At 39.8% G+C, this 20,029-nt stretch overlaps 1 protein-coding gene across 1 annotated transcript in view; it reads right to left on the reverse strand.

Annotated features, from left to right (window-relative positions):
* Window positions 1-249: 249 nt before the first annotated feature.
* The window catches only part of LOC115057229 (calsyntenin-2-like), a 134,503-nt gene continuing 114,723 nt past the window's right edge, over window positions 250-20,029 (reverse strand). The window contains exons 10-18 of the mRNA XM_029524171.1: window positions 12,833-12,995; window positions 7,524-7,690; window positions 7,040-7,188; window positions 4,434-4,639; window positions 4,111-4,278; window positions 3,806-3,951; window positions 3,454-3,574; window positions 2,667-2,857; window positions 250-2,548 (exon numbers count right to left, since the gene is read on the reverse strand). Coding sequence (XP_029380031.1) covers window positions 2,342-2,548; window positions 2,667-2,857; window positions 3,454-3,574; window positions 3,806-3,951; window positions 4,111-4,278; window positions 4,434-4,639; window positions 7,040-7,188; window positions 7,524-7,690; window positions 12,833-12,995 — 1,518 coding nt within the window. The 3' untranslated portion in view covers window positions 250-2,341. The remainder of the gene's footprint in view (window positions 2,549-2,666; window positions 2,858-3,453; window positions 3,575-3,805; window positions 3,952-4,110; window positions 4,279-4,433; window positions 4,640-7,039; window positions 7,189-7,523; window positions 7,691-12,832; window positions 12,996-20,029) is intronic.

Below are 20,029 nucleotides of genomic sequence, written 5' to 3' on the forward strand. Positions count from 1 at the left end.
ACATGGCAGATGTGGTGATGCCTTTATGTTCATAGGATTAAATTAAAATTAGAATTTCTCATGTGATGTGGAAGAAAACCAAAGTGAACGAATGCAGTGATGTAAAAATTAAACTAACCTCTCTCGATGTAAGCTCATGTAAAATAAATGAAAAGCTTTTTTGTTATTTATGTAAAATATTAATCATTTTGTAAACACATGGTGAAAACCTTTCATATGTCCTCTGTCTAAACAAGAGCGAGAGCTGTGTAGAGTCTAAAACAAGTCTTTATTGGTCAATATACAGAAAGCAGTGGGATGACCACTAAAGAGATAGAGATCCCAACCATTTTGTCTACAAAAAGAAAAAGAAACGGATATACAGTATAAAATAACTGTCTTGAAGATTTTTACAGGGTTCATTTTTATATGTAAAAGAATTATTTTTTCTCTTTAATCTTCAAGAAGCACAATATGACAAAGAAGGACAAGGGAAACAAGGCAGTTGTTTCACAATGATGACATCACAATCACAGGTGCTTCAAGGCCAACAGAGAGGAAAAGGTGAAGAGGACACATCAGTTAGCGAGCTCAGAGGGAGGATTAGTCACCGGTCTTGAGCAGATGGGAGGGATTTCTCTGAGTGGAGATGTGAGCATCAAAGGGATACAGAGGTTCTTTTAGTTCACTTCAAACAAGACAAACTTGTTGGATTAAAATGGAGTTGGGTCTGAGTTAATTCAATTAATCTGTTATAACGATGGGACAGTCAAATCTGGTGACGTGAGCGTAAGTTTGTGTAGAACTGCGGACTTGAGAAGACCTGGAAACTAACAATGACTCAGTGGGATTTTACACAGCTACATTTTAAAGGAACTCAGTTCATTTAAGTTCCGTGTTTCAACACTTGACTCTTGCAAATTGTGGCAGCAACAAAACACAAAATGATTGCATTGTTCTTTTTGGTCTGCTCAGGACTCTGCTGGCACACTGTGTTGAGAGCCACGTCACATTAAGAAGCTGCAGCATCTCAGCTCTGGTACAAACTTGCTGTGACTTCAGGCTGTTGTAGCTATTTTACACTCACCTGCCCATCTATCCATCCTGAAGTGTTCAGGAACTAGTTTGTGCCATGGATGAATTTAGATGTTTAGCTTTTCTAAGAAGTTGCATTATGGGTGGTGAGGACTCAGGCATTTTTGGAGATTGAACCATAGGCACTAAAAGTCCAGACAGGCTATCTCAGCCTTGCTGCAGTCTTATGGAAGTGCAACACTAAAGTGCCAGACTATCCTAGTTCCCAACTCCTGATCTGTTTAATAGGCCCATAATTGCATAGAGGGCTCCCTTTATTATGCAATTATAAACAAATGAATGACAGGATTTCATTTGCATTCAGTAACATATCTGCATCATTTTATAAGCTTAAAAAAAAAAAAGAAAAAGAAAAAGCGTGTGATCTAAACATAAACAGCAGACTATATTCAGCCAGAGTATGGATCCTGTAGATATGGTAGAGAACACAGACACAAACAAAGAGGCTTTGAATGCCATCAGCTTTTTTTTTTTTTTTTTTTTAATTCAATTGCAATCAACTTTGTCAATCCGCTTTAAAATGACTAAAATTGACCATTTATGTTCAAAATATAAGTATGAAACACTTAATAATTCTTCATTATAATTTTTTTAAGATTTTTTTTTGAGAACATGAGAACAGAAGATATACACTTAGTGACAATACAGCTATGTTACACCTACTTTATAGGCTGAAGGAATTATATGAAACATGTTAATGGATACATTTACTACTGGATATGTAGATGGGTACATCTTTAATTTGTTAATGACTTACTCTCTTGCAGATAATCTAAAAATGAAACAATAAAAAGCAATCTGAGAACACATATATTGTAATTGCACATTTTAAATAATAAAAGCTCACATATTCCCTGTGTTGTGTCACCAAATTTAAGATTTCTTTCCTGATTGTTTCAGAGTTTTAGATTCCAGATCATCTGCACAGCTCCGGTTAATTCTGCACACAAAATGAGAAGCCTTTGTTTGGTTGATATTTTTGCTCTGCTGTGACATGAATAATAATAATTTGTGCTCAGACACGGTTCCAGCACGAAGGGACTGCTGCTGATTTTGTAGTTCTGATTTTGTCCATTAGAGAGAGATGTTGCATTAAAAAAGATCATGTGGACCAATTTAAAATGTTTCCAGCAGCAGATTGTAAATAACTTTAGCAGAGATTTTGTTGGCGTGTCTGCTTGTGTGTGTGCGTGCGTGTTTGATCGACCCAGATCATGACAAACTTGAAGAGTAATGAGTAAATGTAGGTATGCGTGTGTGTGTGTGGTCAGTATGTTACAGAGGAACTGTTCCACTCCAGCTTTCCCTTCAGCTCTCTCCCTCCTCGCTCTTCTTCTTCGTCCTCATCTTCTCCGCTGTTGTCTGACTCGGCACTTGTCATTCCTCCCACCTGCTCTTCGTCCTCTTCTTCTTCCTCCTCCTCCCGTTTCTCTTCTTTTACCTCTTCATCCAGCGCCTGAGCTCCGCTTATGTTCTGGAGAGCATTTGCAAGAGCAATTGTGATTTAATCCAAAATCGATTTTACTTTAGCTGAAGACACAAGTATCGACCAAAAAAAAATAAAAAATAAAAAAGGATCAAAAACAGGTTACCTCCATGGGGTTAACTGTGATGGTGAGAGCAGAGTTTTCCCAGTCCACCTCAGAGTCTTTCACCTCATCCTCATCCTCTCTGGACCCCTCCTGATGTGTAGCGTGGATCCTGTACACACCGATTACCACAATCACAACCAAGGCGGCAATACAAACCACAATAACTACTGTGGCTGCTGGAGGTGCAGGTCCTGGAAATGAAGAAGCAAAACATCTCTATTGAAACCGAAATAACTAAAGAGAAAACAAATTTTCCTCTCCACAAGGGAAAAGACCCCTTGTGTGCTATTTTGTTATTTCACGTTTTTCTTAAAGGTTTAAACTTTGAATAAAGCTTATATTCCCTGCAGCTGAGGCCTGACATTTGGTCTTCTCTCTATTCAACAATGAAAACTTTTTCTGTGAAAATTGTCACGATCGTGGGATACAAGTTAGCAATTAGCTCATTAGCGAAAACATCATGACCAATCTCTCAGCAGACGGTCTGCAAAACAAATCTGCAGTTTAATCATGTTGCATCAAACTGCTTATTTTAACTAGAAAATGAGGGGGAATAAATTTCTCTTATAATCATGCACTCTATTCTGAAAGTAGATCTGAATCAGACCATTAGGTCTTAGCTGAAACTGGAAGAAGGAAATATAATACATGTGTGGATTCTTAATTCTGCTCGTGCTACCAAATAACTCTGTTGTGAAAAATATGTGATATGTGACAACAAAAATGAAAAAGGCAATGTCACTTAGTTTTAGATATTTCTGGCATTTCAGTCACTTTTGTTGCTTACCTGACATGTGTGAGTTAAAAGTGTGTATCATGAGTGGGTGATGGACAGGTCTCATATATTGGGGTTGGGCTGCCATATGATTTACATGTTCCACCGGTGCTGAGTGGTGGAGGATGCTGACCTGTGGGAGCGAGACAAGCAGCCATTACGTATCCACAAAAGTGTATAAATAAGCGTAAGTGAACGATTTAAGATGTGATGTGAACATTTGTCTAGGGGAGAATTTCAACAATTGATTGCAAAGCTAATGAAGAAGAGAAGCAAAGAGATAAAGGATGAAAGGCGGAGTGGAGAGAAGAACAAGGAGAGAGGAGTAAAAATCTGATGTATGGCGGAGGGATGACAAACTGACCTCCAAATTGAATTCATTGCTGGTGTAGCGTCCATTAAGCTCTGAGCAGGTGAGTCTGAACCTTCTCTCACTGAGAGTGGCAGGTCGCCAGTTCCTGTAGTGCACCTGTCTCACTGCCTGCTCATAGTGGGCCATGGAGTCCACACCTTGCAAAACACAGGAAATTGTTTTATGAAATGCACATTGGTGTAACAAATGAACTGGTGACATGTCACAGCAGAGATCCACTGAGTGACCTTTGAGGTGGAAATGCGGTTTGTCCTCCACCGAGCTGTGACATGCTACAGCCCGTCAGCTCTGCCTACCGTATATTGAAATTCCAGAGGTGGAGTTGGTGGCATCCAGGTGTTTTCCCAGCAAAGCATTGTGATGAATCTCCAGGCTCTCCCTCTCAGGATTCAGCTCCTCTCCAATTACCAGGATGTCACAGTAGTCCAGGTTATGCATCAGCTCCATCACACCAGGCCTGTGGACTGTAGCATGGCAACACATACAAGCATATATAAAATCATACAGACCGATGAAATGAAAAATGCAGTGCATGTGAAGTAATACATTTCCTAAATGACTTCAAAGTAAGGGAAGATGCAAGAGCATCCTAACAGCCCAGTGCAGACATTCCACTCACATCCATTGAAGCTGTCTCCCTTCATTACTGTGCTGGTGATGTGAAGCTCTTTGAAAGGTGCCACACCCTGCTGGCCCTGCACGTCACCGGCAGGCCTGATGAGTCGATTAGATCCTGTTATTGTGATTCTTGGTTCACTGGGCGGCAGCACCATGACTACTGCCTTGATGTCTGGGATGGCAAGACACGTGTCCTCCCCGAAACACCTGACGACACACAGAAGAAGAGAGGCGTGAGATTAGAGGAAAGGACAGGAATATACGAACCGAACTGCAATAAAGATGAAAGTTTAAGAAAAGCATCTAACACTACAAACTGAACTTACTCATTAGTAATGAACAATAGCTTTGCGTCATTAGCAATCAATATTGCCCATTCTGATTGGTGCATTCATTGATGTGGCATCACTTTTTTTTAAGCTGACCTCAATGACGCAACAACAATAATGTCAAATAAAATAATCAAAACATGACATGTATTAAGAGGCTGATAGTTTTCAGGGTCTTCAACTTACTCACAAAAGTTAAATGAACATTAATATCTCGGGTTTGTTTATTACTTTACTTATTTGTGTATTACTTTTGTTATTTCTTACCTTTGCTTATTTATTATAAGAGTTTTTAAGTACTCAAACACTTAGCTGGATTCAGTGAAGTTTCAGATTTGATTGAAAACTCTCCTAAAAATCACATCATATGTCATCATTCAACAGCATCTGAGGTGCATGATTCAAATAGTAAGGAATGACATGTCTTATCATTGATGAATCTTCTTTTTTCACCCCCTTAATCAAATGATAAGAGTCAATTTAAAACTGCATAGATGCCCAGAGCTCAGTGTCACTTAACTGAGAAGATAAAAATACAAACGAAAATGGAATGGAGCTACATATCATCATTTCTTTCTCAGTCGCAGGCTGAAGATTTGGCACATTGCTGAGAGTAAAGGCAGATCTATATGACTTTATCAGTAAGGAGCTGTGAAGTGTTTTTCAGAGTTCGACAGCCTCTGCTACAGCCCTCCAGCTCGTTTCACTTTATTGACCGACACACATCTGAGCTGATTTGACCTGCTTGTGTTTGCTGTTGAACGAAAATGAACCGGCGCTGGATTCATGTGGAGAGGAGAGCAGACAGAAAAATCAACGCTGCGAGACTTGAGAACATACAGTCATGTGCACGCACAAGACACAAAACATACGAAATATTGTGCGAGAGGGCATATACTTAAAATGTGAGGCGCTGAAAAAAGAACAACACACAAACACACTCAGTCACAGTCACTGAGCACTTTTACATAAGTTTGCTGCAGCTTAATGCTTCAGATCAAGACGGAGCTCTGAGTATAATTAGAAAATCAAACTACCTGTTATCCAGCCATTTACTGTGGCAGCTAAGAAATTATTACTCACTCATGGATCAATGAATAGTTGATCAAAGACACTACAGAGCAAAATAAAACAATGTTCAAATTTCAAAGCTCAAGTGTGTAACATTTCTCTCATTCTAATGTTAAGAGGTGTTGTGGGTGTTGCATTGTTTTATTATACACACTGCAATTGTTTGTTTATATCACCATCAAATGGAAAACAACTCATTCAATTACACAGACAAAAGCTTTTTATCTGGTCCCGAAGTTTATCACTGTACCTATTATATTTTCTATTTATCCTGTGTGTAAATGGAAACTTTGGCTCGTTGGTGGCATTAGAGAAAGTGACACAGGGTGACAAAAAAGATAAGGGTTAATCCTGTACTTTAAAGACTATATTGCTTTTGACGATGATGAGAAGCAGACTAACATCCCAATCTGTGGAACCAACAGCTATTGGGCAAAGTCAATTCAATCAAGAAAACAAAATCAAATTAAAGCCAGAGAAGGATAAAAACAGGGAGAAGAGCCTATTTACACAACGCGTTCATCCCATCACAAGAGGGTTTAATGTCCTTGAAGACCAGTTGGCCTGTTTGGTGGTTTAGTGTAATCACTTTTACACTTATAAGTGATGCTATATTGGGAAGGGTGCATCTTACACCTGCATTTTAATCAGTAATTAGCTGAGAGGTGGACAGGAAGTGAAGAGAGAGAAGGGAATGACCTGCAGCCCAAACTGGAACCGAACCCAAGACACACATGGCACACTGAAGAACCAGCACCGCCCCAACATTTCACACTCATAATCTAAGGATTGTTAAGAAACACGCTCAACAGGCAGACAGCTCTCTAAACTTTAATATGGGCTGAAAGTGTTTCCTTAGTCCTACACCTAGATACGAGTCACATGTAGTTCATAGTAGCACTCTGTATCCACTACAAACCCCAAAAAGGAAAAAAAACTAAACACAGACGTTCTATCCATCCGACAGGTCCTTCTTCTCTGGTGACTCACCTGATGTTTGTTTATTGATTGATAGATTTAGTTTTTTGTGTCTTATCGTAGCTGTAAATCAGAAAAACAGAAAATAAGCCCAAGGAAGAGTAGCTACTGCCCAGTCCAACAGTTTATTGGGATCCTAATAAACTAAACTAAACGAAACACTGATGTTTAGAAAGCTGGTTTTGTCCCCAGTGAACAGTTAGTCCAGATGTACAGCAGGTGCACTCACTGCACTGTGGTGGTGATGTGTAGCCGCCGTAGGCCAGGTGTGGGGAACTGCCGAGAGTTGATGTAGGAGACCTTGGTCATGGCTGTGTTGATGCTGTCCACATCCTCTCCCTCAACCACCAGCACAGACTGGGCAGGATTAAAATGAAACTGGACACAGACACAAACACCATTTGTTGTCAAAAAAACAAAGACATTGCAATAGAAAAAAATGTATTTATTTATTTATTTATTTTTAGCTCATTGGCATTATATATTTCAGAGCTTCCCAAGGAAAGAAATAAACATCAAATGTATTTTACTGGACTAAATCCATCAGCCTTTACAGCTGAAAAGTGACATTTAAATCCTTAAATCCTGAACCCTGAACATGCTCTTACTTCTTATTCTACAGTGCAAGTACCAATGTTGCCAGCATGAGTCTGAAAGTGTGGAGTCCGTGAGTGTGTATTTAATGGTAATGCAGCCTCCATTTTGATACGCACCTTTATATCTTTAGCGAGACTTTCAAGGGAGTTAATATCAAGGCCTTCTTTGCAGGCCTGCAAACAGGAGATAACCTTCTGGGTTTCAATGCGGCCTGGTCGGATTGTCAGACCTGACAGGCTTCCACGGAAATACTGGGTAAACCTTGGAGTCACAACTTCACCGCCTAAGGGGGAAGGTGACAACAGAAGTGAGTAAAGAGATGGGTAAGGCCAATCGGCCAGCAACAGATTGCGTGAAGAAACCACATGTATTATGAATGCTTTCAACAGAACAGGAAATAACGTTTGCTGAAAATAACTCCTGTTTTCAGAAAGTGCACAGCTCAGTGGATAACAGAGTATCAAAAAGTTACTTAATATTTCTCACTACAATTAGATCTTCACTGAGAAAAGGTGTGAAACTATTCTGCCACTATGTTTAACAGGAAAAAAATGCAATTTAAATCGCCTTGATAATGGCCATGTGGTTTCACATTCGCCTATTATAACTGATTCATGAATAGACATTTAATGTTTAACTGCTTTTCAAAGATAACAAAAGCACTGTTTTGATTACAGTAAAAAGATGGTGGGGAAATTAAACTTATGTGACTTTTAACTAAAACCTGAAAAATGCTTGAGTTTCTTATAATCACAATTGTGGAGTCACCCCTTAATTTACCCCTTAATGGTGACAATGTTCTCATTATTTTGTGAGCCGGAGGCAAAACTTTTACTTTGACTCACAACTCATTTTGACCTAAGAATAATTTCCATTACAGGGACATGAGTTAAATTTCCAACACCAAGCAAAAAAGAAGATATTCTGACTCTTCCTCTCAGGGTTTGACACACGAGATGGCACGTGACCTCAAACACTATGCAACAGAGGAAGTGGGAATTACATCCTTTCATACAATATAAATGGGAGGTCTCGTGCAGGCTGGCACATTGGCCCAGTCTTTAAATATGTGTGAGGATCCACAGCACTGCAGTTTGCAGCGTCAGCTCCATCACAAATTTGCTCAAGCCCCGACATCTTCTTAGGAGTCAACTTTTTTCACACAAGGCACTGGATTTTCCTGCAGGACAGGTCAGCTTGGCCCTGTGGTGCAATTTCACCTTCGCTATGTGTCATTTCCGCAGAATCATAAAGGTCCAGTCATCTTATCGCAAATTACTTCCAGTGTGAGTCTTTTCCACTGAAGGTCACCTGCGGCTTACACAGTTTGTATAGGGCAGGGTAATATTCAGGCCAACTTAAAGTAATGTAAATACCACCAGCACTGAATGCATCTCAGCCAATGTTATATATCAGTCAAGCTGACAAACACACTCATTTTTGCAACTACATTCAGATAGAGCTCTACAGTAAACTACATGAACAACAGTCCATGTAGTACAACAACCTGCAAGTGGATACTAAAAAATTCTAACTTGTAGCTTTGATTCATTTCTATGCCATCCCTTTCCTTGCCTTCTGGATATCAACTCTTCAGTGTCTCTGTAGGAACTTAATCACTTAAGGCAGAGTTGAGGTTCATCTGATTTACAGTTATGCTATTCTTCTCTGGAAATTGTAAACAGCACTGGCAGATGTTATTGTGAACAGCAGCTACCAGTCTGTCTGCGCAGGGCTGCGGGCGTCTACTCTCTCAGCTCTGTCAAAGTGAATCTTACAAGGTGCCATCACAGTCACAACAACTTGTTTTGTGCACATGAGCTGTGCAGCAGGGAACTCAAAATGGGGATTACTGATAAATACATACATTTCTGCTGCCTTCTCTTTATCAGAGCATCTCTCCAGAGAGTCTTTATACCCCAAACTTAAAGATTCTGTAAAGAATCAGACTGCAGCTGATGATGATGACAGTGATGACTGAGAGCACAATATTAACACGTACACCGTGTCAAAGAGCCATCCCGATGTGTAGAATGTTATGCTGTAACCATGAAAATGTTTGAAGTAAGACGCACTCTGGTGTGACTTTGCAAGAAAACTCTGCAGAAATCTCAACAGTGTTATATGTTATGCTGTTGGAGGGAAAAGCAGCATAATTGCTACTATATTATATATTGCTACTATTTTATGTGCATGTTTGTTATGAGCTCACTTTTGTGTTTCAAGGGAGGAAAAAAAAAGGCACATTGAAGTGGTTGGCAGGCTTGGACAATTTCTGCCTTGGGCGGTTGGGGTTTTTGGGTTTCATTACAATAACAAAAAAATTTGGAGGTGTCTTCATTGGACAGTGTGTAGTTTTACGGTACGGCAGTCACCTCACAGCAAGAAGGTTTGAACCCCAGGTCTGGGGCATTCCTGTGGGGAGGCTGCTTGTTTTCCCGGGCACTCTGGCAAACAAATGCACATCAGGTTAATTGTTGGTTCAAACTAGCTTGTAGGTATGAATGTGAATATGATCAGCTGGCACCGGCTCCAGCCTCTCTGTGACCCTGTATCAGCAGCGCTATTCTCATTTTGCTATTAGCAGCAGACTAAAGCAAGCACTTTGTTTTAGAGATGACCTGGATGTATTAAGGGTCACACTGCATGCCCATCATCACCTTCCCAGTCACGCAAATATAGAGCCACTTATTATTTAGCTATTCACTCCCCTTTATCTCTGACAAATGCAACGATGAAAAGTTTTCATCCTGACTCTGCGGTTGAATGATTTGGAGACTTAGTGCAATGTGATATTTTTGGTTTCCTTGTGTCTAGATGTGCATTTTTATAAATTCATGATATCGGGGAACAGCTCTGATCATCTATAAATCATTTCTTTGTATAAAGCAAATCATGAGTATGGCCTGTAATAGTGGGACTGCAGATAGCACTCTCACTACAGAATGCTGGATGTTTGAAGCCTTTGGGATGATGCTGGGATGGCGCTGTCACTGCAAGACAACCCTGGAGTGGAGTTTGCCTCCTTTTTTTGTGTGTTTTCCTTCAGGTTCTCTGTTTTCCTCCCGGAGTCCAAAGATAAATCGGTGATTCTGACATTTGACATGTATTTGTCTCTTGTTATCGACTGGCATCCTGTTACCTCTCCCAGCGTTAGCAGGGATTGGCCGCAGCCATCCCACCACCCAACAAGGATAGGTGGTGTGGCTAATGGATGGATAGGATGTGACTAAAAACTTGAAGGCAGTTTCCCTCCATTCTCACTTGTACTGTAAATGACTGCCCCTTTGCCCCAGTAACACCAACCATAATTAATATTTATGTTAATGTCACTTACCATGCTAACAGTGAGTCAAAATGAGGCCCTGCTGAATTACTTTGTGTTCAGACGACAAACAGTTTGCGTTCTTTTCTCTCCTTTATTCTTGTAGCCATTTACTGACTTTAAATTTGATTGTTGTGTGCTAAAAGTATGTTTTAAAAAGTAACACATTGTGCTTATACGGCACAATGACTGCAAATGACTTCAAGATCTCTGATGGCATATGTTGATTGATGCATTCCTTTCCTACATAAAATCACCCCACGCTCCTTTTGATGTCCTCCCCATGCTTCATCTTCTTTGATTATGCATTTGTACACAGTGGGTTGCTTTGACAGTACACACCCACCTTTCTGCAGCAATTGAATTGAAATGAAATGGCAAGCATGCCAAAAAGCCAAACAAACATCCAAACCATTTTCTTGTAACCTTTCATGGTGACAACACACGCCTTGGTTTTTCTTTCAGGGCAGTGAAAGTATAGTCTGAATTCTTTTTGTTTCACATGTCTCATCATTATACTGTTGATTGTGAGGAGAAGGGGATGAAGAAATGAGAGATTCTGAAGGGTAATCTTGCTCACTAATGGCCTGCAAAGTTATCAGTTGCGGCTTAGTGAAGCTTAAAGGAGCTTCATTGGGATGTAATAGCTGGCAAAGTTGTCCTCCATTCACTCTAGCTAATCCTTCCTTCAGGGCTTTCTCTCACAATCAGATTCATGAAAAGAGGCAGAATGAGAGGGCTGGATGAAGCAAGCAAGAATATGATGATGACAAAAAAAGGAAAAAAATGCAATCAGGCACAGGATGAAAAGAAATTTAAACAGCATCCAAAATACCATCAGGATTGAAGCTTTGGATGATGCTAGATAGTGTCATGAGGATTTTTTTTATTTATTTATTTTTGGAAAGCTGCAGAACGGATCACTACTGCCTCATTCTGCTCTTTAAAGCACTTTTGTGTAATTATTCAACCCATAAACATGGCAGCAGGGTAGCTCTCAGTCATTCCAGTATGATCGCTACTTGCCCTCTTTCCCCGTCTCTGGAGCTGACACGCAGAGTTTCCTGTGTGATAACCTGTCAGCTCATGCTTCTCCATTTCAAAGAGGAAATACCAGAAGCCCTAGAGTATAAATCTTAATTTCTTTATTGATCTTAACAGCGTATTTCTTGCGTCGGATGTAATTCGGGAGAAAAATTGTGTTATACCACTTTATTGACGCATTTCTCTGCATTTACCAGTTGTGATTATCTTTTCATTCTCCACCTCTGGGCATATTAAAAAAAGTAGTTATATAAGTAACTGCGGTTCTATGAATCTGATTTAATCACCATCTCGCACGCATGCAGGTTCAGTACCTACATCATCAAAGGCATCTGTGACCCCTGCACACTGGCTGGGCTCTATCTCCCCATGTCATCAGGGTATCTGTTGCTAGGAATCTTCTGAGAAAACGATCTGGTGGTCATCCAGGATTCATACAATTTCAATTACATACATTACTTTCATTCTATGGCGGTGCTTTAAACACTTGATGACCCACACCACAGGAATCCCAGAACCTACCGTACTATGTAGAGGCGGAAGAACTGGGCAGCGAGACCACCTCCAATGAATGAGGAGTGGTGACATTCACCTGATAAAACTGGAAAATGTGCCTGATTAAGTCCACAAAACCGCGGTGCATATGGTTATCCAGGGAACACCCTTCAGGGCAGCCCGAGAAACTCCAAGTGGAGTGACCTTTAACCCTTTATGAGAATTAGAGGTCACATACTGAGAGTTAACTGTCAGTATGTAATTGTAATCATCCTAATCATAAAGATGACTGGATTATGGCTGCATTAAATGAGCCCACTTCAACTGATATCCAATTTTATGTGTTGCAAATAAGTTCCATAACCTGGAGCTGAAAAGGCTTCAGCATATTAAAGAAGTACGAGATGATATTACAGCTGTAAATCGCAACAACAAACAAGATGTTAATAGCTCTCGCCTGCAGCCACTTATCTGATTTCTACTCCTTTAACACCTCCAAAAAACTTCTGCATGACGTTAAAGCTGCTGCGTGGTGTTAGTAACAAACACGACTACACTGACCTTGCCAGCAGGCACCCACTGTCAGCTGTGTATCAATCTTTGAGGCATGGATGGGCCAGTCATCCGTCACCAGGTAGGGTTCATAGGTCACGCCGTCCACAAACAGAGTCACTGCGGGAAATTCCACGTTGATCACATAGTAGTGCCATTCCTTGTCACAGATCTGCAAATGGGAGAGAAAGGTTTTCATGTCATAGATTGTAGAGCGCCTTCCAACAAGTGACCACATATTATTATTGCAAATAAGAATGTTTGTGGAATGTACATATTCAAAAATAGGACAGCCTTAGGAATTCGTCCACCCTCTCTACTCGCAATGAAATTCCTCTCTTCATCCATGGATCATTTGTTCCTGGTTGTCACATAGACGCTGTCTAATGAACTGTTCATTAAAGCCACATGATCAGTGACAAAGCCAGCAGCGGAGGACCCGTGCACTTCGCAATTTATTTCTACCGTTGCAATCCTGCTTTGATCACTTGGAAACCCTCTAAAGACCCCTCCAGTTCTCCCTCCTCCCCCCACCTCCTTACCCACCGCAGAAACAAGCTCACATTTTCTCACAACCAGGACCACATAGAAAATTAAATTCACTACTTTCTGCTTTTTGCTTTCATGGCTTTAAGGCGACAATTAGCAATTATTTTCATGATCAATTTTCCTGCAGATTATTCACTCAAATAATTGCTTTATTGATATGTCAGTTAAAAATCCAACATGACAGCTAGGCAGAGATTGTAGGTGCTGGAATCAGCTGGAAGGATAGACATTTATTTGTTGCTTGAAAAAAAAAAGTGGTTAAAAAATTGTCAAATTACCTCTTTATCGATTTTCTGTCGACCAACTCATCAGCGATCGACTCACTGAGTTAATTTTTAAGCTCTTTTGCTCTTAAAGTATTGACTATAGTGAAGCCATAGATTAATGGTCTAAGTAATAGGCATTTGAAATGCAGGGAGAGAACAGAGAATTTAAAATGGCTGCAGCTGTGAATGCGCATGAAAATGTGTTTGCCTCAATCTGTTACACTGTGTTCAAATGAAGAAAGAGACTGCAAAGATTCTCGTGTCTCCATCTTTAATAGCGTGGGTCATACAATTCGATTTTTTCTAGCCGCCACGGAACAACTACAGTTGGCAACAATAACTTGTCAGGTTCATTACTGAATGGTTGCTACAGATTCAGCAGCTAAATGAAAACATTGTTGCTGATCTGTCCAGGATGTGCTCCAAATCGGGGTTCACAGGTACTGTAATACTGTGGAGAGGGAATGGCTGCTCCTTGCACCCAAAGCAGACTGAAAACATTCATTTAATGTTTCGGTGCTGTAAAAATGTGATATTGAAATGTTGCTTTTCAATTTAACTGGCCACAAATGATGAATAACACACAATGCTGCACGAAAGAAACAGCACATCTGTAACAGCTTTCCTGATTTTAATCTGGATCACAGTGAGGAATGTCAATATATCACCTTAAGGCACTGAAACTGTGAGTGCATTTACTTTAATGTAGAAGTCTGAAAAGGATTTATAAATCCTGCTATTCACGTGTTATGTCTGTAGTATCTGTTTTTCTGTAACCAGTCTGGTGTGAAGGATTCCGATGAATTAACAGGGAAGTGTTTATTTGCACCGACGAGGAGAATATCTACTGATTTGACAAAAACAGCAGGAAACAAAACAACATTCTTAAGGATTTCATTTGTTAGATTTCTTTCTGAGGCGCAGTAGCCACACACACACACACACACACACACACTTGTTGTAATTTACAGAAGATGTGATATAAACTAATGGGATTGAGACCTGTGCTGAAGCAACCCGGATTCTCTGGAGATGGTTGATTCAGAACATAGGTCTGTGCAAAGACAGAAGTTCCCACAGGATATGAGGAAATGCACTCAGCTATCACAGACTTTCTTCCTCTTATGACTATTAGTAGATGTGACCCTTGTGATTCAAGTCAAATTAGCCCCACGCCGCAGATTGAAATATAGGGTGGCATGTGCGCATTATTAACAATGACAACGTGTTTTAACTTCATCAGCTCACATTCTGGATTTGTATGTGTACTTGACTAGACAGGCAGAATGAATTGCCACTTTCGTTTAGCTGCTGGATGGCTGACTGCCAAGTGGAGGTGATTGCCAAGTTACATGTCTCTACAATTATCAGCACAGTTTGAGTTGGGGACTGTCTACCCTTATGTTGGATTTAATAGTCCCAAAGCAAAGATTAAGTGGAATCTATAAAAGAATGAGCATATAATAGTTTAATGCTAACACAATAGTAGCTGCATAATTTATAGGCCTTTAAATGATGAATCAATTCTTTATGTTTTCATAATTTACCTGCCAATCTCTTTCCCCTTTCTCTGGCTTCATACCTCTATTCGCTCACAGAAATAAGGTTCTGGGTTCGATTCCCAGGCCTGAGCCCTCTGGTTTCCTCCCACCTTCTAAAGGCATGGCTCTTTAGGCCAGCTTGTGGCTCCACATTGTCTGTAGGCGTGAGTGTGAGCATGAATGGTTGTTTGTCTCTGTATGTAGGCTCTGCAGCACACTGGTGACCTGTCCAGAACATTACCACCCTTGCCCAGAATGAATGAACCCTGATATGAATCTGAATCAGAAATACAAAGCATGAAGAAATTATTCCTGAAATTCTATGTGTTTGTGAATTAATGTGTGAAAATCCCATAAAGCTCTCTGTATACTCTTAAACAGACCATTTTTTGCCTGTAAAAACACAAAGTGATCATTCAGTGTCAGGCTGAGAAGAATTGAGGGCCAGAAAACAAATAGAAATACTATGTATAATTTTATCTTGAGGAGATGGATGAACATGTGTCAGTAATAAAATATGATTGGTGAGCTCAGACCAGAATTATGGCCCAGATGCGGTGGATTCATCTGCAATACTTGTCTGTTGCTACAGTTAGCCACTCAGACATATACAGTTACTGACCTGAAAACATTAAACACGAACACACACACATTTAAAAGGCCCAAATGTTACATAATCTGTGTTGCCTCTCCTGACGTTTCTGGCAGTACGTTGTTAGCAGATCCCATGGAAACCACTCTTGATGTTAGTGCTGTATAATTCTTTAATATTTCTCTTTAAAAATATTCCACAATGGTCAAAAAAGATAAAAAGAAAAGATTTCAAGACAACTACTTCCAAACAACTGCCAGCTACTGGCAGAAAAGTCACTATGTGAGAGGTGTAAGTCAGCTGAAGTCTGAAGCTTTCTAAAGTCAAAATATTCATTTGTTTGGCTTATCAGGCTGTTTTTTAAAGATGGAGCTTATCTGCACTGAAGACACGGGGACATGTTACTAGTGTACAGTTATTTCTATTGCAAGGCCTCAGAAGTGGGGGTTTACATTGTTTCTGCTTCTTTTCCTTAATATGAATGAAATATTTTATTGCTGGATGTAAACCAGAAAGAGGGAGGTGGGTAAAGGGTAAAGGTGGCCTGATAACAGGATGAAGAAGAGAGTAAAGTCTTATGGCTGCTGTAAAGATTAGGCCAGAGGAGATGACTGTATCAATGTATTTTCATGTCAGGCCCATTAACAGCAGTTGTTAAGCAACAAATCGAGTTTCCCAACAGCAGGATATCAGAATCAGACAGCTTAATGCTGCAAAAAAATAGACAGAAAGACAAACTCACCAATTACAGACAAAAAAAACAACATTTCTGCTTTTGGAGTCAGTTGACATAAATATTGCATGCCACTGAAGTTAAATCTAATTGAGCACTCTGCCTATTTATGTTGCTCACTGTCTAAACTCAATAGCGAAGAAGAATTCATACTTAAAGATGCCCACATGTGCATCAATAGTAGAGACAGCTCCTTCTCTGCTGCCGAGGCATGCTTATTTACACAATGCTTCTCTGAGGGCACATTAGTCAATGAGAGCATGGAAGTATTACTGGGACAAGATAATGACTGCTAAAAACACGACAATGAGCTGGTCCCAAAGTAGGGAGCAGGCCAGAGCAGCCCGACAACAGAGAGAGGCAGAAACAGAGACAAAGCTAGGCCTAAAAAAGTTGCAGGTCGAGGGTGAGCAGTCAAGATTTTCCAATCCGAGCTACTTAACATGCTCCATCTTGAGTAAGCAAGGTCATTTTAAGATGGACAGTTTTGTTTTGTTTTTTTTAATAGTAATTAGCATGAACACACATGGCACACCCACACAGGTCCTTTTAATTATTCAGCCTGATAAAACCTCCTCTCAGGACTGTGCAGAAAGCTACAGACTGCTTCCCAGATCTCTGTCTGTTCAGCCTCTTAATTTTAGCAACCTTTTAAAGCCTTTTTCACAGCTCATGTATAACTAATAACATTAAGGACAGCACTGTTTTATTTAAGTGTCTTAATGGAGCTGGCAGTCACCATATGGTTTGGTACCATTTGGTCTGATTGCTGCCCAAAACAGTCAAGGAATAATTTCAGACTGTCAGATTTAGGCCGACCTTCTGTCAGAACTCTGCCTGTGCCGGATTTATTGAGAGATAACAGATGATCAGATTTTCAGACAATCTGTTGGGTTTCTGGTAGGAGTGGGAATCATTTACTATCTCACGATTCGATTCCGATTTTTGGACTACGATTTGATTGAAAATTGATTTTCAGTTCAAAACAATTTGATTAATAATGATTTCTGCTTCAATTTGTAGGTGTGGAAAGGATCCTCGTGATCTACTCCAGAATGACAAATGGAGAAATTAAAGTGTCTTTTTGACATTTATTAAGTTTTAAACATGTATCCATGCTTAGATGGAATTGTTGCATATAAACAATATCACATATTGTTTAAGTAACAAAAATAAAAGCGTCTCTTTATAAAAATAAATTGCGCAGTTAAACATGGGTTCCTCTTTTTCCAACCACACTGTGAAGCTGATGTCAAGCTTGATTGTCACGGACATTCAGTAAATCAGTAAAATCCGCGATCACAAAACAGAATGTTGAATCCGTGTCATTATAAACACGGAATAACATGGAACTGGCTGACATTTTACATAAACAATTTATTATTATTTTTTGGAATAAAAAAGGAACGTATCTGTCGGGGGGGGGGGGGGGGTCACTAGTAATGCACACCCCCGTACCTATGAATGAATGAATGAATAAATAGATAAATATATGAATGTGGTGGCTTGTGCGTAGTGGGCGACAAGGGCACCTGAACATGCCTAAGTTAATTGGTTAATTGGTGACGAGTAATGGACTGAGCTACAGTAAGGAATGGTGACCCCCCACAGCTCCTAGACCGAACCAGACCAGACTACACCAGAGACAGGACGTCTCCAGAGACTAGGCCAAACCCCTGCAGAGAGTAGAGACTAGACTGGAGACATTGGGACATTTTAAATCGATTCTGAATTGTAGTATATCATGATTCTTATATGAATCGATTTTTTGGCACACCCCTAGTTTCTGCATGTCAGAAATTTGTCAAGAAGCGGTTACAAGATGTAGAAGCCTTGTTTTGCAATAAACTTTATTAGAAATGTCAATGTGCAAATGGCTCAGTCTGCAATTGATGAACTTATCAGTTCTGTGAGCGCTCTAAGGTTTTAACTGCAACAGAACCCATTAAAACTGATTGCAAGCAAAAAAAACAAAAAAACAAAACCAAAAACAAAACAAAAACAAAAAACATATAAGATTAGGAACTATTCAGAGTTTCTGCTCAGATAAACACACATTATCATTAAGATGAATCTAATGGAAGACAAGATCATTCATATATTATAGTCATTTAATCCCTCTACTGGGAACAGTCTGTTGCCCTGGTTACTGGTTTGTTTGCTGATGTTTCATTGTACTTTATGAGGGGAAGTGCCAAAGAAAAACCAAATAAGTTGGATTGACTTTATACTGTTAAGTGTTTGCCATCAATCAGTTACGCCTGCATGGGCTCGTTGGTTATATAAATATACACAGATGTATTAGATCATCTACATTAGTGTGACGCCCACTAGCAGCATGTAAACATGACTATTAAGTGGATTTTAATGGCAGTGGTCCTGGACCAATGTGTTTGCTGTTTAGTAGCCTGTCAGTGGTTTGCTAATTGTTAGTTTGCATTGCATAATATTGTATAGAGTCATGAGGTTCAACAAAAACTAATTAGCATTTTCTGCACTATGCCACACCTCATTTTATTAATAAATACATTGAAGGCAACATCCTAACATTTGTGTACTAGCTACAGGAAACACTAAGTTTTCAACAACCCTGAAACTGAAGCAGCTAATTGCTCACACCTGAGCTGGAATATGTCAAAATGTCTTCTGTGAGAAAGGCTTATTCTTTTTGCTTGGCGGCTTGATTCCCAGCTTAGTTCTAATCCTCATCAACCATATGAAGTCTAAACACCTATGTGAGTGCTTTGGGTTTTTTTTAATTAGCAGAGAGACCATAAGGGTGGTGCCACTTATACAATTCCTAAAGTAGAAAGGAACTTCTCAGCTCATAAGGTAAATAAGGTATAGTCTCCTGACTATATATATATATATATATATATATATATCTCACTTCAGGTCCTCCCAATTCTGTGAGGTGACTTTGTGTTTCTGACAATGCTATTAACATGCCACCTTCCAGCTCCACTGAAATTCTTCTATATTGAAATATTTGCAGAACTATCCGTCCGACAGAGGAATATGCAAGTCAGAGACTTGTTTTCACAGCCATGTTAGATAGGATCAAGAGGATCACGGTCTGTAACGTTCATATCCCAACACTTTCAGAGTACATTGATGCAGTGATGCTGTGATCTCCCCTCTCTATAGAGAAACAACTTGCCGTGTGCTACCATGGAATAGCTGTGGTCTTTACCTGAGAATGAAACAGCTGCAATAAGGTGCTGCTGCCATCTGTCAATATATATTCACAATCTGTTACACCTTTTATACTGTATGAGCAGGAGAGAAGACAGATCTAATGTTCCAGTTGGACATAAAAACTACTGTACAGTCCAAATGCTAAAGTTAGGTTGCCATGCACCAGAAATCTGGCAATTAGATGCTGCCTGCAAAGTATTAGACCAAATAGTAACAAAGAAAGCACTCCCAAATTGTTATTTTTGTGCCAAACAGGTGTAAAAAGCATGTTGGAATATTGTGCAATTTTATAGAAAAAACAATCCACACATAATCCCTTATTCCCAG

This window comes from Echeneis naucrates, chromosome 17 (genome assembly GCF_900963305.1).
Source record: "Echeneis naucrates chromosome 17, fEcheNa1.1, whole genome shotgun sequence".
Taxonomy (NCBI): Eukaryota; Metazoa; Chordata; class Actinopteri; order Carangiformes; family Echeneidae; genus Echeneis; species Echeneis naucrates.